General features: G+C 43.1%; 1 protein-coding gene across 1 annotated transcript in view; it reads right to left on the reverse strand.

Moving 5' to 3' along the window:
• Window positions 1–1038: 1038 nt before the first annotated feature.
• Window positions 1039–23958, reverse strand: part of MATN3 (matrilin 3) — a 49467-nt gene continuing 26547 nt past the window's right edge. The window contains 5 exon segments of the mRNA XM_029596882.1: window positions 1039–1190; window positions 2270–2392; window positions 9442–9564; window positions 16547–16628; window positions 16630–16670. Of these exon segments, the coding sequence (XP_029452742.1) occupies window positions 1039–1190; window positions 2270–2392; window positions 9442–9564; window positions 16547–16628; window positions 16630–16670 (521 nt within the window).

Consider the following 23958-nt stretch of genomic DNA (forward strand, 5'->3'; position numbering starts at 1 on the left):
CTCTCCCTTCCTGTTAGCAGGTAGTTTTCATTTAGATGTAACTGTCTGCTGTAATTGAACCAACTGTCTTCCAGTGCAACATCACTCACCCAGAGCAGCAGGAGATTAACCCTGTCAGTCCTGGTACTAGTGACTGTAGAATGCTGCAGCTGCACTGTTAGGTTGCCACCTATTGGTTAAGTTAAAGTCTATTTTAAAAAACAAAAAGGGGGGGGGAGGTTGTTATGCCCTGAATTGTATTTTCTCAGATATCAGGAACAATATTAACATGTAAAGGACCCCAGTTTCATCACTCCAACCAGAAATGAGTAATATGTGGTTTGAACCAAGCCAGCCCTATAATGCATATGTTAATAGATCAGATCTTGGCTTTCGCGTGTCCTGACATTATGTGCTATATAATAATTGAAGCATTTTGTATAATTCTTCTGGAATAATCAAATGACCAATCACAAACATTTTTTCCATAAAGGGACTTACGGACACACTCCTTAAATTTGTTATATAATCAGTTGAAATTTATTATGGATGTCTATTGAAAATGTACAGAGTTTAACTAAGATTCCCTACATGGTTTAGTGCTTCCTGCAGATACAGATTTGATGTTGGTTCCTTATCTGGAGTCTGTCAGATTTGAGCATATACACTGTGAAAGTAATTTTCAAAGGGACTTCTGTGGTAAAGCAGCACATACTTTTAGATTTTAAAAAGTACATGCACCATGTATTTGTGTGTGCAGAGTTTTGCTGGGATGATTTTGAAAGTGGATTTATGTATATAAGTCTGCTTTGAAAATTGGTGTAACTTATGCACTTATTTGCTAGCTAATTTGTGTGTGATGTTACAAAATCACCCCATGCATACTTATTAGCAATTTGTCCTTTTTACAGTGCCCTATTTTTAATAAAGCTCATGTCTACATGAATTGCATGAAAGCTATAATTACTATTGCTATCTGATTTAAGACATCACGGCAGCACATAAAGTAACTTTCGAAAGTGATAAGTCTACATGCCTAAGGTGTATCAAAGGAAAGAGTTAGTTTACTTTTCTCAGTGAAGGGCAATAAAGCAGAAAAAGGATATGTTTTGAAGTTAGTGCCTGAATGTAGGCGTTGATCCTGTTCTGGAATGCAACCTGGGCTTCACATGTACAAGCATCTTCAACATTAACAATTCTCTGTGCTTCCCCTGAAATATAAAAAAAAAATGTCAACTTTGATAGTGAGTAGAGCAACAGGGGTACCTAGACTGCTTAAAATATCAAGTTGCCTGTTACATTTTGCCAAGAATATACAGTTTTTTCTGTATATTCTTGGCATGTGGGTAATTTAGCCAGTAATTCAGCGGAACTGCTGAATATCTGGGTAAAGTTATCCAGATAATTTTAGACCTGCTATTTGTGCAGAGTGATTTGCCCACACAAATTTAATCAGATAGCACTTGATATGGCACTATCCAGTCGACCCTCTCCATGCCAAACCCTGCACCCTTCACTTTTATCTCCGATTTGAAAAATATATTTTTTCATTACTTCTTTTTCTTCTAATTATTTATTAAAATAGTGTGGTTGCCATATTTGTCCATTTCAATACGTAGAAGTAAAGATCAACAAACAAGGTGTAGGTTATACTTTTTTTTCTGGTTTAACTTAATACATTTTTAAGGATCTTTCGAGAGCTATGCAACTTTTAACAGATCACTATTTCTTCATTAAACATAGCTCTTGAAAGCTAGCTGAAAAAATAATGTTAGTTCAATAAAAGGTTTCACCTATAACTTATTGATGATCCTTATTTCTACATTTTTTAAATTCTGAAATGTAAAAAATATTATAAGACTAAAAGTTTGACACACGAGTAATATTCATGACCACTTAATCTCAATTTGGAAGTTTTTTACTTCCCTAAAACTTCACAAATGAATAGGGAGGAAGTAATTGACTTTCAAAATGTGTTTTTGTTTGGCTTTTTCAATATTTTCCAATAATCACATGATAATGCTGCCATATTTGGATGAAAGGTATTATATGATTTCCAAATATGTAAATTTAAATTATTTCAATAGTGCAGTGTTCCAACATGCACAAGACTCAACTCCAGTTCTAGACTAGGAAAACCAAAAATGTTTATTTCCTTTCATTGTCACTGAAATAAACAGAAAAGAAACAGTCTTGCCCTTTTAATATGCTGCTATGTAGATGAAGTGCAAATACTTTGTGAATAAAAAAAGGTAATCAAAAGCATGAGGAGCCAGACTAACATTCTTACTTGAACAGGTTTTCTTGTCTGCATTCAGAATGTATCCGTCACGGCACTTGCAGTAATAGGATCCTGCAGTACTGATGCAGATATGCTCACAGTCGTGACTTCCAAATGTGCATTCATCCAACCCTGGAAAACCATCTCCAGAGAAATGTGGCAATAATGAGAAGAGAGGAATGTTTCAGTTTCATTATATATTTGCTGCAGGTGCTCATTATTGCATAGTACTCTATAAAGGCAAAGAACTGTCTTTTTATTCTCAAATTCTATTACACATTTATTATTGAAATTTCAATTTTGTAGAATTTGTAACTTTTGTGCATACAGATTTTGGCACAGAATTCTAGAAGTAGACTCTCAGTTATGTCAGTGAAAGTAGAAGTGCAATGAAAAAGAATAGCATGACAAGGAAAAACCAAAAACAGAAAAAAGAAGATATTAGAGAAGAGTCACAGATAGTTTGCAGAAGAACATATGCAAGTGGAATACATAATTATTCCCTTTACAGAAGAGAAGATTTGCATGGAACTAACAAAACTGAAAGCAGACAAGGCAATAGAGCTAGATGTGATAAGTTTTAGGATATTAAGGGGTAGATTTATTACATGTGCGCGTGTGCTTCCCAGCGCACACACATGGACACGCCGATTTTATAACATGCGAGTGCCGGCACGTACATGTTATAAAATTGTTAGGCCATGCACACATGCATGCTGGATTTTGTAATCCGTGCACGCATGTGCGTGCAGCGCATGCAAGGAGCAGACTGGGAGGGAACTTCCCTACCCCCTACCCTAACCTCCCTTCCCCTTCCCCTCTCCTCTCCACCCCCTAAACCCTTTCCCATACCTCTTTTTTTCTTATATTGTCGCTTACTGCTCCAGTGGAGCAGTAGCAACATGCGCATACCAGGATTCCCTTCTCCGATACAGTGGCAAAAGGAAACAATGATTAAGTACCTTGAATTCTGTGGATTGCAGGATCCAAAGCAGCAGGATTTGTTCAGAGGGAGATTCTGATTAATTTCTTTGATTGGGTGACCAGAGAATTAGATCAAGGGGAGCGCAATACTTGGGTTTCAGCAACACTTTTGACACTATCCTATATACAAGAATATGGATAGAACCCAAGTTGGTTGACTGGGTTAGAAACCGGTTATACAATAGACAGCGGAGGGTATTGGTAAATGGAGTTCACTCCAAGGAAAGATGGATTGTCAGTGAAATGCCTCTGGGATCTATTCAAAATGTTTGTGAATGAAGTTGCATGGAGGTTAACAGGAAAGGTTTGATGCTAAGATCTGGAATAGAGTTGACACTCCTTTAGGATCAGGCAAAATGAACAATCTAAGGGGGTCATTTATCAAAGTGCTATATGGCGTTTTCGCATGCAATAAAGGCATTTTTCACATGCGAAAACGCTTTAACGCATGCGAAAATGCCATAACGCATGGTGCAATGCAAATTAGGAAAAGGGGAGGAGTTTGGGGCGGGATTTCTGGCCAAGTGGGCTGGCTTCTATCTCTCTACCTGGGTAACATCAAGCTAGGTTGAGAGAACACTGCACAAATCTTGGAGTGAGTTTCCTCACTCCGAAGGTCATCAAATCTTCACAAGAGTGTACTGTCCTGTTCATACATCGCACTCTGCATGTCAAAGCGGCCCCTAACCACTACACTTCTACCTAAACCTCACCTCAAATAACTAGGTGGGCCTTATATAGAGGTATAGTATGAGGGCCTTATAGCTAGTCTCTCTCTCTCTCTCCCCCTCCCCCCCCCCCCAGTGGTTGTAGGTAGGAATTACAACCATTGTGATACTTACCGCAAAGTGCAAAAAGTTATCACAGTCTGCGGTAATACCTAAGATAGCGCACTTTGCAATAAACAGCCTATTAACATAAAAACACACACCTTTTCAATCCAGGCCTAAGAAAGCTGGAGGAGTAATCAAGTGCTTAGCAGCTAAGATTCAATGCAAAAATGTCCAGAGTCGTTCATTTAGGATGCAGAAATGTAAGGGAGCAATACCTGATGAGAGTTGATGAACTGATGGCCAGCAATCAGGAGAGAGACATTCAAATACCTCAAAGATATTAATAATGCACAACAAACAATTTTTAGGGATGTGCATTTGTTCAAAATGAATATGCATCCCAAACTGAATGAGGACTAAATAAGGAAATCATCAGATTTTTCATTTTAGAGAATAGCACACGCTATTTTCCAAAAAGAAAAATCAGACAAAAAGTGAAAAAAGAAACCCTCCCCGAAATGAAATTTGGCCAAAAACAAATCAAATGAATCAAACTGAAAATGTTTTGCATGCACATCCTTAACAATTTTAAGTGAAAAGGAATTACTAGGGGGAAAAAGTCTTGTTATGAGGCTTTAAGGGGTAGACTCAAAAGCATATTAGAAAATATTTCTTTGCAGCAGGGTGATGGATGTATGGAGCATCCTTCCAGGGAAAGTGACGGAGGCAAAAATAGTGACAGAATTAAAAAATGCATAGGTTAACTTTAGAGTATCCATGGTTGCCACAGAGTGAAGGAAATATCAAATGGTGCCAGCCGTACAGGAGGGCAGTGCAAAAATGATGTCACTTTGGTGCCATTCTCCATGCAGACAGCACCATTTTTAAAGCACCAAGACACGGGCAGGAGCAAATGGGAAAATGGACATCTCTCCTGCCCTTTTGGAATGAGGACCTGGGAAGGGATAAGTGGGAGTTAGGATGGGAGTTCCCCACCCTGACATATTTAAATGGGGGAGGGCCCCAGGCATAGCTGGCTTTGGGTAGGGCTGGAGGCCTTTTTTTTTTTTTTTGCTTTATTGATTTGTTGTTTTTTTTATTTTGGGGTTTTTTTTTCATGTTTAATATATTTTTTCTGTTTGGCAAATGAACTGAACCAAGAAAAACAAGAAATGAATCGAAAAAGAAAAAACCTAGAACAAAAATATGACCTGAAATGAAAAATTGGGGGCTGCACATGCACATCCCTATCATGGTATATCATGAATTGTGATTTCAGCAATAGGCTGAAATCTGTGCATTTTTAGGCCACATCTCTCACTGAGTTTAAAACTAAGATAGAATGCCACTGTTCCAGGCCTTTTCTTGTTCAGAAGAAGGATTCCAATTTTCTTCAGAAACTGGTTTGTCCTTCAAAATCAGAGACAGAAGTGCAAAGAAGTGAGTCTTCTAGTAGCAGTAAAGACAATTGAACTACAGACACTGAATTCCCTCATTAAGAGCCATACGATCAGCTTGTAAATGAGCAGCGGAGGTTCTATCAAAATAATTGGCTCATTTTAATGAGATGACCATTGTATTTTGTTCAAAGAAAAAATAACATAAGACAGCTTTTTTTTTTATACTCAGCACAAATAGTACAGGATATGTGGATTTCTTGTATGATAAACAAGCCAGTTCAGTTAAAATCTCAAGAGGTCAGAGCACTGTTGTGATCCTGCCTGATATGCAGCCTCTCAACCACTAGATGTCCCCATGGAGCTACTCCTACTCTCACTCCAGTTATAGTCTCCGTGATCCCATCATTTATTTCCAGTTTCTTAAAAATGTGCAAGAATGGTGAAATGACATGATAATCTCAATAAAAGCCTAATTATTTTTAGCTTTATATGGCACTGTGAGGCAGTGCCCCTATGTTTCCCCTTAAACTGGTTCACATCCGGGCTAGGTTCCTGCTCCCCTTTTATTCCCCTTGTGAAAGAGAGTTCTATAGGTGGGGCCCAGCAAGGGAGGAAAAAGAGCTGGTATCCAGATGGGGATAGTCAGACCAGACCCAGGTCTCCAGGAGGAAGGCAGTTCCTCTAGAATATTGTTGTCCAAACACTGAGCTGTGCTGAAGCTGAAATGTGAGTACTGAGGGAAGCAGTACTGAACTGTGAGTAAAGACAGTACGTGGTGCGTGCATGTTATAAAATCCGATGACTGCGCATGCAAGGAGCGGACTGGGAGGAAACTTTCCTTTACCCCATCTACCCTTCCTCCCTTTTCCCCTCTCCTCCATGACCTCTAAATTAACCCTAATTTTCTTTTTTTTTTTTTTTTAAATTTAACTTACCTGCTCCTTCAGAGCACAAGTAAGTTACACGCACTGGGCGGCTGCCGGCATACGCTTCCCTGGACAGCGTCTAATGGCCACGCACATAAGCCCCAGTTTTAATACGCACTGGGTTTTTTAAATTTGGGCGACAATGTTTTAAGAAAGGCTGGTGTCAAGCTATGTTTATCTCTCCAGGCCTAGGTGATCACCGCTTAGTCCTACATATGGTGTCATGCATGGGATTTTTTCTTTAAACCTAGTATAGAGGAAAACCCAGCCTCCAAAGAAAAATTTGAGATATGTGTGGCCTGCCAAAGGCAGTTTGGAGGCCAAACAGTTTGCAGAAGAGAGAGGGAAGTACCAGTTTGGAATACAGAAAGTTGTGAAGAGGACCTGTGTTTCTAAAACAAAGTATAGAACACAGGGGCCTATGGCTCTAAAACAGAGTACAGGAGTGCACAGAGCATAGTGGCTTGTGAAAGGGTATGGCTCAGAAGCTGCAGTGAAGAGAAAAAGTTTCAGTTAGAGAGGAAACTGTGAGTGGGCCTAGTTACAGGGACAGCCAGAAAGTGGTAGGTTTGAACCGGCTAAAGAGAGAAGCTCTGCTGGAGGTAGATAGGGATTTAACAGTAGCAAGTTAATGCTAGTTATGCAGGCTTTGCTTTTTTTTTTTTACCTTTTTTGCCTTGAAAAAGAAAAGAAGAAGGAACACTGGTGTAGCAAGGCTGTGCTGAGCAGGGTGTAACCCTGGAAAAGCTGCCAGAGCAGGCTGTAAGTACGGTAAATGGGAACAGGACAGGGCCCTCTGCCAGCAAGCAAGCAACTCTGCAATTTGAGGTGTGCAGCCATGAGAAAAGCTGGAGTGTAGTAGCCAGGGTACTGCAGCAACAGGTGAAGCAAAAGCAGCCAGAGGGCTGGAAGGCAAGAACAGCCATGTATTTCTGTTTAATGGGAGTTCCCCAGTCCCAAGAGCCAGGTCAGAGGAAGGACCTGAGGCTCAAGGTTGGACAGCTGGAAAAGCCAGCCAGGGTAATGGAGCAAGGGAACCCACTCCCAAGAGTCCAGGCCAGGCAAGAGAGTGAATGCCTAGACTGGCTGGACAAGGAGTGTCAACAACTCATGGAGGAATTGAATGAGTGGCTGGCAGAGTTGTCCAGTGAGCTGACTGAGTCATGGAAACAGTTTGAGATTGGCACTACGGTGTTCCTGAGGAAGACCCTGTAGGGTGCCCAAACACTACAAGGAGTCTAGAAACACCTCCTGTGAAAAGCCCAGAGAAGGGGGCTCTGAAAAACCTTGAGAGAGATGTCATAGAAAACTCTGGAGAGGGAGATACAGACTGCCCAGGAGAAGGCAGTATTGAAAAGTTGGAAGTCGGCACTACAGGAGGTCCTGAGAAAGACCCTGTAGGGTGCACAAACACTATTGAAAGTCCAGAAACAGCTACAATGAGAAGCCCAGAGAGAAAGGGCATGAAGACCCCAGCGAGAGAGGAGATGAAGTGCCAAGAGGATGGTGCTGTGGAGACCCCAGTGAGTGAGGCTACAGAGGAGAACTCAGAGGAGCTGCAGAGAGCCCAGAAGATGGTGCTTGGGAGACCCTAGTGAATGAGGCTATGGAGGAACCAGCGGACAGTACAGGAGAATGGCCAGAGAGTGCTGAGGGGATACCAGAGGAAGCTCTGATGGAAGCACCACAGCTAGTCCAAGAAATTCTGTTGGGGTGGAATTTGAACCCAGAGCCAGCAAGAGACTTGATTAAAGGACTGGGGGTGCAGGCAGTACATAGGGTAGTGGTTATAAGTGGTCTAGGTTAACCCTGGGAGATGGGGCGAGCACAACCCTAGAGACCTTACCTCAAGCCTAACTGGCGGGAGACCAGATAAGAGGGGCTTGGGAGGTGAAGCACTCTCCTGGAAGGGATCTAAGGGAAGTAAAAATGCTTGGACCAATGGATCCAGGCTGAGGGGAGGTTATGTGAGGCAGTGTCCCTATGTTCCCCCTTAAACCAGTGCAGGGCCAGGCTAGGTGCCTGGTCCCCTTTAATTCTCCTTGTGAGAGAGAGCTCTGTGGGTGGGGCCCAGCAAGGGAGGAATAAGAGCTGGGATCCAGATGGGGATAGCCAGACCAGACCCAGGTCTCCAGGAGGAAGGTAGCTCTTGTAGAATATTACTGTCCAAACACCTCGCTGTAATGAAACTGTATGAGTACTGAGGGAAGCAGTATTAACTGTGAGTAATTGGAGTGCATTGGCCTGAAGGTAAAGGCAGTCTGCTAATGTATATATATTAATGTGGCAAATAAAGATAAAGTGTTTTAAGAAAGGCTGGAGTCAGTCCAGGGTTGTGTCAGGGATCACCGCTCAGTCCCATAGGTCCCAGTTTGGTAACTCAGGGCTGAATGAATTTTTAGTAAACTAATTACAAAGATTGTTGTACAAAGTGATTTACTGTATACATTTGTACTAAATGCTATAAAAGAAAAAACATTCTATGGTAAGATTCTTCACCTCCTCATTTCCCATCCCATTCCCATGATTCTGATTGATGTCTTATTTCATTACTCAATATTTTTTTTTCTAAATTCTGATATTTGAGCAAATATTAAAAGGTCAGAACTTTTCACAACAGTAACATGTATGACTCCACTTAACCTCATTTTGAAAGTTTTTACTTCCTAAAATCTTCACAATGAATAAGGAGAAAGTATTTGGCTTTCAGATGTAAGGCTTTTAAATAAGCTTGGTAGTGCAGTCTGCTAGCACACAGGAGACAGAGTTTTAATTCTAGACTTAGACTTCAGTTCTTCTTTCATTTGGGAACCTGTGTGAACTAGTGAAGTACTGCACAACTAGAAACGCCTACTGGCTAAACACACTATTACCAGTCTCTCAAAAGAGCTTTATCCCAAACTTTCAGCCAGATTTCCCCACAATGCCTTACAAGAACCTTAGAGGAGTAAAACAGCAGAGAGAGAAATGGGAAACGATAATCCCTTGTGTCTATCATCATCTCTTAAAGAAACCAGATGTGAAATACAAATACTTTGTGAAAAAGAAATTAAGTAATCATACTGTACTAACAAGGAGAAAGTCTGTAACATTCTTACCTGAACAGGTTTTCTTGTCTGCATTCAGAATGTATCCTTCACGGCACTTGCAGTAATAGGATTCTGCAGTACTGACACAAATATGCTCACAGTCGTGTCTTCCAAGTTCACATTCATCCAACCCTGGATTGTCACATATCCAGCGAAATGTGACATTAGGAAAAGAGAGGAATGTTCCAGTTCCATTACATATTTGCTGCAGGTGCACTTTAAATATGTATATATTTTCATTATTGCATACTAATCTATAATGCAAAGTACCAACCTTTTTATTCTCAAATTCTAATACACACTTATTGTTGAAACTTCAGTTCTAACCAGTTTTGAACTATATTTTTTCAATGTAACTATATTGTTAATGATTCATTTGTTTTCTTTTGTGAGGGATTGGACATTTTAGTCAGCTTTAACATAGGAGCAATTATCATAGAAAAAAACAATGAGAGCTCCATATGAAAGGCACGTGTCTGGGTAATTTTCGAATTACCCAGACAAACCCTGAGATTTTAAATTCCTGCCACTTTAACTGAATGAATTTTATTCAAGTAAGTCATTGCCAAGTAAAATTTATACAAAAAAAGAAGGGGCATTCCAGAGATGTTTCTGGGCAGGCTGGATAACTAGCATTCACCTGAACCATGCAACCCCCTTCCCCCACTCCATCCGAAGTTCCACCCCGCCAATGTCCCCCTCCTAATATTATCTTAGAAATCCTTACTCCCGTTACTCTTTTCCCCCTGACCTCCCCCCCATTCTATCCCTCTTCTCTCTGCCAACATCCCCTCTCTGTCATTTTGCCATTCACCAATTTCGTTACTGTACATAATTGTATCGGTTAGTCACTTCCAGTTACCTTATTTTTTACTGTATAAAGCCTGTTGCTATATTATTTCCCTTATGTGTTACTTGTAAAGCCTGTTGCTGCATTACTGTTACATATAAACCGAGGTGATGTTCCGAACGTGCCGCAGTATATAAAAATACATACATAAATAAATAAATATTCAACGTTATCTGGATAACGTTAGTTGTACTGAGAGGCAGTCCTAAAGTAATCCAGATAAACTTGTTCAGGTACATTCAATGGCACAGTTATTGAATCTACCATATAAGTTATCGGGCTAAGTTTACCTGGTAAACTGCCCAGACATCTCAATATGGACCTCTGAATGTCTTTATATGAAGAGTGATCATATAGCTCCATGTTATGAGGGAGGTGGTGGTGTAGGAAGCTGAACCAGTCCTGGTTTTATCCCATTGTATGCATGGCAATATATTCCTGCTTTTCTTATGGCGCACTAATGGAAAATCAGAGCAACATCTCCCTGCATACTGTAGGGGAAAAGCAGGATTGACTTAATCTGTCCCCCTTGATGGAGAGCTGTGTGGTCAGCTTACTTAGATGACTGATAAAATCCATTACGTCTTATGTAATTTAGATTATATAAGGCTCTATATGTCATATGGAAAAAAAAAGTTCTTTGTATTTTCTGAAAAACATAATAAATTATTGGAAAATAAATAAAAATTTCACCTAAAAATGTGTTTAAAAAAAAAAGAGGAGTTATTTGGATTACATTTGTTTCCCTATATGATACAAGTCTCTATTGTACCTGCTCACTCATTTTAACAGTAAAATATCAGTTTTGTTTTCCCTGTTTATGATATTACCTAGTAATACTTTGGTCTTTATCTGATGATGATGGGAGTATGAAAAACACTTGGAGCTTCACAAATCAATTTCTTTTTGAAGTACCAGAGGACAAATATAATGACTAGCTAGTAAAATATGAGCAGGGAGCCCTCCTATATCACAAGAGTTTCAATTGTATTCCTTATCGTTCCCCCAGATCATTCCAGACAAATGGGTTTTTCTCCCCTACCGGAAGATGCAGACAGAGAAGAAATGCTTTGCTGTACCAGTACTTAACATTCTTCAACACCCACAGTTCAAGGGAAATCCTTGTTCGGTGGTTTTGTGCGGTGGCTATGTTTAGGGACAACCACTTTGTAATTGCCCCTCTTTATAGCCCCGTATATAATTCTTTATTATTCACTCTTTATATCTGTTTTTTCTTTTTTTATCTTTTTTCTATCTTTTTTCTTGTTTGCATTTATTATCACTTCTCCCTGGCTGCTTATCCGACCCGACCAATAATTTTTTCTTTCATATACTTATCTAGGCTGCTGCCCTTAGTACTTCTTATGGGTTTGGATTCGCCTGCCCGACATTGGCCATGTTTCGGCAAATCATTGCCTGCTTCAGGGACTGCGGGAGAACAATCTACTGTGTCCGCTCCGGGTTCACAGTGTTAAGACATTTCTTAAACAAATAAAATCAGAATAAATACCATACAATCTTCCTAAAACATACCAACTGTTCCTACCACCTTTCAAGTTTTTAGTAATTACATTTCTCTCTTGTGCTATTTTCTTAAAGTGAGCGACGCCTTCATCTTGTAATTCCAGCATCTCTATCTATTCTGCCTGCTTTTAAAGCTACCGCAGGCTAACAACTGGTTGTCCTTCTCAGACCGAGGCTACCTCCGGTGTATCCAATTAATTTTGATTATGACCGATATTTTCTCTACATTCCTGCTTTCTTGCTATCTATCTTTTGTCTGTATGTACCTTTTTGTTACATACCTTTTGCACATAGCCCTATTTTATGGGGCTTATCCATTTCATTCGGTACTGCCCATAAATTTCAATTAACACTGCCAATATCGTTGTCGGACCTGGGAGGGACCATTCCTTTCTCGGACTGCTCCTATTGTATTATTTTGCGGACCTGATGGTAACCTGAATTCCATCACGTGAGTGATTAGTGAGTACCAGTACTTAAGACAGTGTGCTACCTGCAGCCACTCAGTATCCTCTGTCTCAGCAGATGGTAGAGGTGCAAAACCTGCAGTTGGAGTTTTTGTAGAAGAAATTACTCCCAGGGGTGTCAGGTCCTTCACTGGACCATCCCCCTGGTTGAGTAGAGTCATGCAGGGAGTCAGTGGCCTTTTTTTAGCTTGTGCCCAGATGCTGAGAAAGATCTGATAGTCAGTGGTGCTCGCTCCCTTAGTCCTTAAAGCCTGCTCCCTCTCTCTGTCAGATTCCCTCTCTCTGGCCCTGGCAGAAGATTTCAGAAAAGGGAAGTGTTTTCTTCTTTCCAGGGGTTTTGTTTCTCCGGGTATTGGTTCCTTTGAGGGTTTTGTTTAAAAAAAAAAAAAAAAAAGAAAGAAAAGAATTGAGTAGAAAGAAAGCTGAGAGGTTAGGAACCTCAGGCAGGCAGCAGTAAATGCAGCTCGGCACCGGTCCTGCCTGTGATGTGGGCCCTTCAGGATGCTCACATTGGATAGGGGAGAGGTAAGCCTGAGGAGTTTAAGAGCCTGCTCTCCTACATGGTGCTGAAAATATGGCCACTCCCACTGAGCGTGGAAAGTGGTCCTTAGCTTGTGGGGACTGTCGCTCTAATTTATAGTCCTCTGGTATAGGAGCCATTTGTGCAGTCAGTGGGGGGAGCTACTCGGGGAGTAATGCCTCTACCTGTGTGTGTAAAATGGTCCTCCCACAATAAGTAGCAGCTCCACGACTCTGAAGCAGACTCTAGTGAGCACTCAGGCAGAGTTGAAACAGCAGCCAGCTTTGTCTCTTTCTCCTGCAGTTCAGGGAACAGTGGGGAGGAGGGTAAGTGCTTGCTCTTTCCTTCACTGAGGTCCTTGTGTGGCTCTGTTCTGGGACTGAGGGCTCACTTTGACAGCTCTCTCAGATTTCTCTTTGCAGTCCATGGAGCGGGTATAGTCTGTCAGTTTTCTGGCGGCTGGTTTGTAATTTTGGGGTCGGTTCTCGCAAATTAAAAAAAACAAAACACAACACAGACTCCCTGGGCTAGAGTTCAATCCCATGTTCCATTCCAGGGGTTACTTCTTGGGGAAGTGTGCCTTAGGAGATGTTCTAAGGCCAGGCCAGAACAGATGAAGTCCCAGGGTGGCAGAGAGCTGGGGGTCTTCAGCGACTTTGAATTATTTTGGGTCCTCTGGACTGAGGTCTTCTAATTCTCTGAGTCAGTGTGTGCCCAGGAGGTCATTTTTATGGGTTCCTGGGTTTATCCAGTGATGATTCTAGGTTTTGCTAACTGTTGGCTATGGGCTTGGTTGACTGTGCAAGCTGCCATTCCTGCAGGGAGGGCACCTCATGTAAAGGAGCCAGTTTAAAAAAAAGAATGGGACTTGCCTATGGATCGTATGGCAGTTCTTCTATCTTCTACTACTATAGCTACTTCTGTCATGTTCTTGTGTAGTGCTCCTCGGCATGCACAAGCCTGGGTTTAAGATTGTGGCACCTGTAGTCAGGCTGCCATAGTGATGCCCCTTTTAAGCTATGCCGGCACTTGCCCTAAGTCACATAGATACAGGCTCCTTCTTGCCCAAGATATTTGGTACCTTATAAATGTGGAAAATCCACTTGGTCTGGGCACTAAATGCCACTATCCCTGTCTTTAACACCTTTTTCTTAGGAGCCTTCTATACCCTTCGGTCCCTCCCACTTAGAGGTTCTGATTGGATGCCTCAGTGCTATTTAGCCCAGCCATTTTAAGTTTAGTTTCAGAGAGCAGCCAGAGAATAAAGATGTCATTTTTACACACTCTGGCAAAAGGAGTTTTCTTTCAAAAGAGATACCTCCTAGTGCAATCCCTGCCGGAGGGTCCTTCTTGTTTATAAGTTACAGAGAAATAGATTTGTAAGCCTGGTACCTTTTAGGGGCAAAAGGGTTCTCATTCAGGGGACCAAGGACCTGTGAGCCTACTCAAAACCCTAGGTGGGCAAGCACCAGTGATGGATCCTGCTGCGAGAGACAGTGAAGGCAGAGCAAATATCCAATTTAAACTTTAAAGTATTTTTGGACTTTGAGTTAAGTTTTTTGGATTCCCCCTACAGTACTGTATGAAAGCTTGATTCCACTGACTTTTCCCTAAGAGAAATCCCTCAGGAAAGGAAACAGTTAAGACAAAGTAACAACTGAACTAAAGGAAGGAAGAACATGAAAGATGAGATCCCATCCGGATTTTCATCCAGCTAGAGACCAGGACAGGTTGGGTGTCTGAGAGGGAGAAGATGACCAAAGGTAGAATGTTTGCCATGCAGAGGGGACCCTATCACTAGGACTCCAAGGGAACAGCTGCTGGGAGAGTATGCGCCTTTAAAATCACCACGAGCTCTACCCAGATGTCTGTAATAAGGACACCTACCTACCATGCAGAAAGTCCTATATCAGTCAGATGTACACTCATTTTTGGACAATGGACTTTAACTTTATGAAACAGTAAACTATTATTTAATACCCAGTCTTGGTCCTGTCTAATTATTATTTTTTATTATTTATTTATTTAAGGTTTTTATATACCGGCAATCATGAGCACATATCTTGCTGGTGTACATGAAATGGGAGTGCATTAAATACATCAACTAGAACTGTGGTGATCGAAGGAGCAGTTACAAATAACAAGGGTAGCAGAACTTGGATAAGAAGGAAGAGATAGGAAAGAATAAACGGTTGAACGGTATACAAATAAATTAAATGCTATGTAAAAATGGCATGATTAATGGCTGAATATTTGAAGTCCTTGGTTTGTATCTATGACGTGATATTAGATTGTGTCTGGGAAAGCTTGCTTGAATAACCAAGTCTTAAGTCCTTTCCTGAAAGTTAAGAGGCACTTCCTTAGGGAAGTGTTTACATCCTTAGGGGTAGATTTTTAAATGTGCGCGCGCTTCCCGGCGTGCAAACATGGACGCACCAAATTTATAACATGTGTGTGCCGGCACGCGCATGTTATAAAATCACATGGCTGCGCGCACATGCGGGTGGCACGTGCGGGGGGGGGGGCAATTTTATAAGATTATGCGCGGCGACACAATCGGGCCTCCCCAAGTTCCCTCCCAGTGAGGTCCGATTGCATCGCCGCTCGTAATCTTATAAAATTGTCCCCCCCCCCCCCAATGCGTCCTGGCCACGTGCTTAAACCCCAGGATTTACGCACACGGGGGTTTAAAAATCTACCCGTTAGTTTTTTTGGTTCACATATAAATGGAATCTTGTGGAGCTAAGATTGGAGGCCGCTTTCCAAAAATAAATTGAGGCTACTCCTGTAGTGCAAGGCCAGTTCTCCCTCTCTGTATTGAGCACGGCCTCTGCATTGGAAGAAGGTATGGGGAGATGCACTAGCTGAAGTATCTTTTGGGGCGTTTTTGCAACTCAGATCTTCTAGTTCTTCTTTTCAGCAGATGTAACAAAGGGGAGAAGGTGCTGAATGCATTAATGGCCAGGCAGATTAAGGAAGCTATTGCTTCCGCTTATATTTGCAAATGAAGACCGGTTCAGGAGATCTTGTAGGCTCATTCCTCTGGGACACGTAACATTTCATGGGCCGAATGTCAATTGATTTCACCACAAGAGATCTTTTTGGCAGCAACTTGGTCTTTGTTGCACATTATTCTCCTGCTTTACAGGCTGATGTTCAGGTTCCAGACTCAGCTAGGTTTGGTGCGGGTGTGTTACAAGCAGGTCTTTCAGATGCCTGTCCAATTTAGGGAGGTTTGGGTACATTCCATTCATTTAGTCTGATCTGGAGGAAAAGAAATTTGGTTCTTACCTACTTAATTTTTGTTCCTTGAGTCTCAGAGATCGGTCCAGACTCACCCTATGTTTCTGCAGACGTTCTACTCTCTGTTGCCTTGTTTGGAGTTCAAATTCCTCTATGTGGGGGGGTTATCTGAAATTCGGGTTCACTTTTCTCCTGCTCGATTGGAAATGGGGATTGTTTTGTGACTTGGGTACAGTTCATGCTGCGTGACTGCAGGTGGCACACTGTCTTAAGTACCACTGGCGCAGTAAAACTTTTCTTCTCTGTCTCTATCTGCTGAAAGGGGAGAAAACGGATTCATCTGGACTGAGCTGTGGGGTAAGCAGCAGGGAGAGGAGTGGAAAACAAAAAAAGTCCATTCTTCCTATCATTGTTACTTAAAGAAACCAGCTATATAAGTGAAATGCAAATATTTTGTAATAAAAAAAAATTAAGTAATATTCATGAGGAGGTAATCTGTCACATTCTTACTTGAACAGGCTTTCTTGTCTGCATTCAGAATGTATCCGTCACGGCACTTGCAGTAATAGGACCCTGCAGTACTGATGCAGATTATGCTCACAGTCGTGTCTTCCAAGTGTGCATTCATCTAGCCCTGGAAAAGCATTTCCAGAGAAATGGGACCATGTGAAAAGAGAGGACTGGCCCAGTTCCATTATATATTTGCTGCAGGTGCATTTTAAATATTTTCGTTATTACAGATTAATCTATAAGGCAAAATACCATCCTTTTCATTCTCTAATTCTGACATGCACTTTTTATTGAAACTTCAGTTCTTACCAGGTTCTGAATTTAACCTTTTTAATGGAACAAAATTGTTACAGATTTGTTCACTTCCTTTTACTTGTTTGTGAGCAAATGAACTTTGTATTCAGCTTTACCTTATTTATTTATTTATTTAGGTTCTTTTAATATACCGATGCTCAAGACCAAGTCTTATCGTACCGGTTTACAATGGAACAAGGGGAAACCATTTAACAACTGTATAGAAGATAAAGTTACATTAAACAGGGAGCAAAAAACATGGGCTTGGAAGACAGGAAAGATATTAAGATATTATAACTGTAGATTACTGAAAGTAGTCATCAACAAAAACAGTTAAGTAGCGATAGATAAAGGTTAACAAGGGTTAAATAATTTGGCTGGTGATTTATCATAGGCACTTATTAGGAAAAATTTCTTGTGGAGGGGGGGGGAACAGGGGAGGTAAGCGGGAGGGGGCGGGGAGGTGGCAGGGCAGGGAACGGGGCGGGGGGGGGGAGGGAGGAGATAGGGAATGGGTAGGAAGGTGAAAGAGACAATATTGGTTTCTGAAAGATAGATGGCATTGTTCCTGACGTATGTCTGGGGGGAGAGAATTCCAATGGAGCAGACCCGCTGTCGAAAGTGCTCGTTTATGGATGGAGTTGTGGACCAAGAATTTGCTAGGGGGAGCCTGGAGAGAGCCTTTGTATGCGGATCTGATCGGCCTTGTGGAAGCATGAAGTTCGAGGGGGATGGAGAGTTGGAGTGAGGATTGCTGGTAGACAGATTTGTGAATGATAGTGAGAGTCTTGAAGAGTATTCTATAGTGGATTGGTAGCCAGTGTAGGATTTTTAGAATTGGTGTGATGTGGTCTTTACGGCGCGAGTTAGTAAGAATCCTGGCTGCTGCGTTTTGCAGCATCTGTAGAGGTTTAGCAGAAGAGGCGGGTAGACCGAGTAGTAATCCGTTGCAGTAGTCTATCTTTGAAAACAGTATGGCTTGAAGAACTGAACGGAAATCATGGAAGTGAAGGAGTGGTCTTAGCTGTTTTAGGACCTGTAGCTTAAAGAAACATTCTTTTGTTGTGGTATTGATGAACTTTTTGAAGTTCAATCTGGAATCTAGGGTGGCTCCAAGGTTTGTCACCTGGCTGGCTAGTGGTATAGTGGCATTGTTGGCTACGGGGTTATTGTCGCTGGGGGTGATGACGAGGAGTTCTGTTTTGGACGTATTGAGAACCAGGTTGAGACTGGATAGAAGGAGATTGATGGAATGCAGACAATTGTTCCAGAAGTTTAGAGTAGTGGAGATGGGGTCCGAGATTGGGATTAGTATCTGCACATCATCAGCATATATGTAGTGGGTGAGGTTGAGGGTATTGAGTAATTGGCATAACGGAAGTAGATAGATATTAAACAGGGTAGGAGAGAGTGAAGAGCATGGTGGTACTCCTTGATTAGAAGGGACTGGGTGGGATTCTTTGTCATTTATTTTAACTTTGTAGTGCCTGTTGGAAAGAAAGGATTTGAACCAGAGAAGTGCAGAGCTGGAAATGCCTATTTATTTTAGACGATTGATGAGAATTGAATGATTTACAGTGTCAAACACAGCTGAGATGTCGAGGAGAGCTAGAAGGTAAGATTGGCCTTTGTCAAGGCCCATCAGGATGTTGTCTGTTAATGAAAGAAGGAGAGATTCTGTGTTTAGTTGTTTCCTGAATCCGAATTGAGAAGGGTAGAGAATATTGTGAGAGTCAAGGTAGTCTGTGAGTCTGATGTTAACTAGCTTTTCCATTAGCTTGGCTATGAAAGGTAAGTTTGCGATGGGGCAGAAATTTCCGGGGTTGGCTGGGTCCAGGTTGGGTTTCTTCAATAGAGGCTTCAGCGAAGCAATTTTTAAAGAGTCAGGGACAGTACCTTGAATGAGGGAGCAATTAATGATGTCGGCCAGAGGTTTAGCAATGGTATTGGGAATGGTGAGAAGGAGTTTGGTGGGTATTTGGTCCAATGGGTGTGATGAAGGCTTCATATTCTTGATTGTCGATTCGATTTCCAAGGATGATGTGGGTTCGAAAGATTCTAGTTTCTGTAAGTGGATAGTAGGGGAGTAATTAAGGCTAGGTCGTGGTAGGGTATTTGAAGAAGGGTTGGAAGTTGCCAGTGGAGCCAGTAAATTTTTAATTTTGTTATCGAAGAAGATTGCCAGTTCCGTTGATTTGTTTTGGGCTTCCTCTTCCGGGATGGAGGGGGGAGCAGGGGTGGTAAGAGCTGCAACGTAAGAGAAAAGAATTTTTGGGTTGTAAAGGAAGCTGTGTATTTTTTTGGCGTAGAAGTCCCGTTTAGTGCGAAGAATGGTGGTCCTATAATAGTTCATAGTGGTTTTGTAGGAAGCAAGTGAGGTGGGGGAGGGATCCTTCCGCCATCGTTGTTCTTTGTGTTGCAAGTCTAGTTTGAGTTTTCTTAATTCTGTTGAATACCAGGGTTTTTTGTTAGAGCGGGATGGATTGATGACTTTGGAGGACGTGGAGCAGATTTTTTTGCTATAGATTGCGTGATATTTTGCCAAGATTTAATGGCAGAGTCAGCATCGGAGAGGTCCAGGTTAGTTAGGTCCTTGGTAAGGCTATTGCTGAGGGTCTCCATGGAACAAGGTTTCCTGAATTGGATAGAGGATTTGGAGACGATGGGAGACTGTTTTTGTTTTATTGATAGTTCTGAAACTATCAGAGCGTGATCTGACCAGGGGATGGGGGTACAGGTAGGCAGGGAGAGGGGCGAGATGGTTTCGTTCATGAATATAAGGTCAAGCGTATGGCCTGCCTTGTGCGTGGGATTGTTTATAATTTGTTTGAACCCCATGGCCTGGAATGAGGAGAGAAGAGCTTCGCAATTAGATGAGGGAGAAGGGGAGTCAACATGGATGTTGAAGTCTCCTAGAATGATAGCTGGGGAGTTAGTGTTGATGTATTTGGGAATAATTTCGATGAGTGGAGAGGAGTCTGATTCTAAGAGCTCTGAGTGGGCGTATATAAGGCAGATTTGAATCTGGGTGGATTTGAATAGACCGATTTCCAGTTTGGTCGTCGATTTGAAGGCTTGTTGGGATAGTCTCAGTTCTTTCTTTGCTGCTAACATTATTCCTCCCCCTCTTTTTTAGGTCTTGGGATAGAGAAGAAATCATAAGATTGAGTTGGTAATTGATTAATTAGGGTGGTATCAGTGTTTTTCAGCCATGTTTCAGTGATGGCACAGATGTCCGGTTGGGTGTCTAGGAGGTGGTCGTTGAGCAAGTGAGATTTGTTTGCAAGGGATTGAGCATTGAGAAGGGTTAAGGTGATTAAAGACAGAACTAGGAATTGTGTTAGCGGGGAGATCATGATTGGAATCAGTGATCTCTTTGAGCGAAGGTTGAGCATGGATGGAGTGGCTCTGAAGAGGGGAGAGCGTGGAATGATAGGGATGGGGTAGGATTGTAGCATGTTGTCTATTGTAGCAATATGGATGAAGGTTCAGACTGTTGAGCGAAGTATAGTTTTTTTTGAGGAGATGAGTGATGGAAGGTTGCTGGTAGTGATGCTAGCAGGGTTGTTGATGAGAGCAAGAGCCGAAGAGAGCTGGATAATTGCTTGAGGAGAAGGAATCTGGCTGTTTGATGGATGAGATTGATTGGAGGGGAGAGGGTGTTGGAAGTTTAGCTGGAAGAGAATGGTTCTGGGTGAATTTGTGGAATAGATTAGAGTTGAATGTTTGCTGGAATGGAGGAGTGGTACTCCTTGATTGGCTGGCTGTTTGCTGGATGTGAAAGTGCTGGATGATCGCAGGAACAGATGGGGGCCGGATGATCACTGGGAGAGGCGAGTGCTAGGAGATTGCTGGGAAGAGACCGGTGCAAGATGAGTGTTGAAATGATTGCTGGCATAGAAGAGTTCTGGAAGTATTCTGTTATAGATGAGTGCAGGATGTTTGTTGAATGGGAGAGTGGATGCTTGCTGTGATGCTTGCTGTGGGGTAGTGTGCTGGATATTGCTAGTTGTTTGCTGTAGGGAAGAGAGCTGGGTGAACGCAGTAAGAAATGAGAGCCGAGTGATCACCTGGAAAGGCGAGTGCGGCTGATTTTGGGCTATAGTCTCGAATTCGGTGAAGCACCCAGGGGCTGCACGAAGGGGTGCACTAAGGGGCCGGCCCCTTAGTTCGCGCTCCTTCATGCGCGCGATGCCCGGCGTGCGGCGCCGCAGAAACGCACCCGAATTTAAAAGGCTTTTGGGGCCTTCCTCCCAGGCGCCCACGTGGACGCAGCTCCGGTCTCCGGATTGGAGGAAGCGGAGCTCAGGGAGGGAGTGGGCGGAGTAAGGCGTCGCTTGGGCTGGGAGCCTTACTTGGTCGCTGCTTGTGGAGAGGTTTTTCTTGGTTCTTTTTCTTTTATTTCTCTTGCACTAGCGCAGCAAAAAAAAGTGTTTTATGTTGTTGGCATAATGTAATTACTTATTATATAGCTTAGATTGATATGGCCTCTTGCATGTCATCCGAATACAATGCTCTTTATATCTTCTGAACACATCCATAATATATCGGGCTTGGTAGAGTGTCCGTCAGTGCTCGCGCATGTTCCCCAGCCTGCCAATAGATGGCGCTATAATATATCAGGCTTGGTAGTGTGTCCGTCAGTGCTCGCGCATGTTCCCCAGCCCGCCGATAGATGGCGCTATAATATATCGGGCTTGGTAGAGTGTCCGTCAGTGCTCGCGCATGTTCCCCAGCCTGCCAATAGATGGCGCAGGCGGCTCCCTGGCCGCCTTGGAGATTCAAAAATGCCAGAGGTACGTAGGACAGCGGCCATCGCGGGACAAGCAGAATATAGCAGAGGAGACCCTGGTATGCCCCCGAATGGAGCGCGTCCTGCAGCACACGCTCCATTCGCGGTGAGGATGAAGGCCCAGCGTGCCATTTGCAGTCAAAAGGGAAGGCCCCTGTGTGCCACGATTGGCGTGCCAGGGCCTTCATCTTCGCTGCGAACAGAGCCTGTGCCGTGGGACGTGCTCCATTCGTGGTATGCCGGGGTCTCCACTGCTATTTTCTGCTCAAGGCGAAAATGGAAGGCCCCCATGTACCGCAAACGGCGCGCTGGGCCTTCATCTTCGCCGCATACAGCACGGGTCCCGTGGCATGCCGGTGAGAGAGAATGTGTGCCGGGGAGGGTGAGAGAGAGCAGGAGGGTGTTTGAGAGAGCATGGGGGGGGGGGGGGGGGATGCCGGTGAGAGAGAATGTGTGTGTGAGAGAGGGGGGGTGATAGAGAGCATGGTTGCTGAGAGGGGGTGGGGAGGGTGTGAGAGAGCATGGGAGGGGGATGCTTGAGTGTGGGTTTCAGAGAGAGGGAGCCTATATGAGGGGAGGGGGATGCCGGTGAGAGAGAATGTGTGTGAGAGAGGAGAGGGGGTGTGGGGGAGTGCGAGAGACAGCTTGGTTGGTAAGAGGGGGAGTGCACGGGATGCTTGAGTGTGGGTTTCAGAAAGGGAGCCTATATGAGGGGATGTATGTGTGTGCCAGAGAGTGAGGGAGCCTGTATGAGGGTGTGTGTATGTGGAAGGGACACTCTTACAGTGAATTTCTAGGGAAATTCGGCTCAAAACAAGAGCAGATGTGCCAATAAAAAGGCTCGCCGCCCAGGCGTAGAACAGGTACAGTTGCTAGTATAATATATTGAAAAGTAAATAAAATAATCACCTAAAAAGGTTCCTATCTTGATGATACGGTATAAAAAAAAAAGAGTGCTTTGGATTAAAGTTGTTTTTCCATTTGATTCTCCAAAGTAGTTGTTCTCAGTTTAATAGCAAAATATCATTGTTGTTCTCCCTGTTTATTACATCATCGGGCAATGCTTTGCTCTTTATGTGATGATGTAAAGAGTATGAAAAAGCAGTTTGAAATCCCTGTGATGGAGGCGGACCCCCTGCTCACATTTTAATACTTTGCTAGCTAGTCATATTTGTCCTCCAGTACCTCAAAGAGAAAATGATTTGTGAAGCTCAATTTCATTATGTGACAGATAGTTATAGGGAGAGTTTAAAATGTCACTACTTAAAGTTTCTTATTTCAAAATAAAGGCAAGATTAGACTCCTAGCATCAAGTGGTGAATCTCAAAATGTCTCAAGTTGTTATTGTAACTTCTAAATAAATCTCCAAAGCAAACAGTGGACACAAAGTAATTCTTAGAACACCCTTAGGCAAAAATGTGAGATCATAAGACAAATCTTGCCTCTGAAGATTATTTGCCTCTAATAGACAATAGGATTTGTTTATGCATTGAAAGCTACAGATTTTAAAACTATAGTAACACAAGTCACTGGTAACAAACAACAATTTGCAGCAATATAAGAACACAGAAAGGAACTTGACAGAGTTTAGAGGCAAAATCCCACTGAGAGAGTATAACAAAACTTTGTCTTCAGCTGGATCCTTCAAGCTTCGTTGGTCAAACTTTGTAAAATAGAAATCTCATTCATTACTTCTAATACAGAGTGGGGCAGATTTTCAAAGGGGTACGCGCGTAAGATAGGTGCGTCCCCCCCGAAAACCTGCCCCAACCTCCCCCTGCGTGCGCTGAGCCTATGTTGAATAGGCTCAGCGGCGCTCACAAGCCCCGGACGTGCGTAAGTCCCGGGGGTTTGCTAGGGGGGGCGTGTCGGGGGGCGGCGCAACGTTGGAGGGCGTGGTACCGGCCCGGGGCGTTCCAGGGGCATGGCCATGGCCTCCGGATCAGCCCCCGGACCGGAACATATCGCGCCGACAGCCGGCCTGGTGTGCACAAGTTACGCCTGCCTCAGGCAGGCGTAACTTTTCCAACAAAGGTAGGGGGGATAGATAGGGCTGGGGGGGTGGGTTAGGTAGGGGAAGGGAGGGGAGGGGAAGGTGAGGGGAGGTGGAAGGAAAGTTCCCTCCGAGGCCGCTCCGATTTCGGAGCGGCCTTGGAGGGAACAGAGGCAGGCTGCGCGGCTCGGCGCGCGCAGGCTGCCGATTTTGCGTAGCCTTGCGCGCGCCGACCCTGGATTTTTAAAAGATATGCATGGCTATGCGCGTATCTATTAAAATCAGGCGTACTTTTGTTTGCGCCGATCGCGTGAACAGAAGTACACGCAGGTG

This window comes from Rhinatrema bivittatum, chromosome 3, assembly GCF_901001135.1.
Source record: "Rhinatrema bivittatum chromosome 3, aRhiBiv1.1, whole genome shotgun sequence".
NCBI lineage: Eukaryota > Metazoa > Chordata > Amphibia > Gymnophiona > Rhinatrematidae > Rhinatrema > Rhinatrema bivittatum.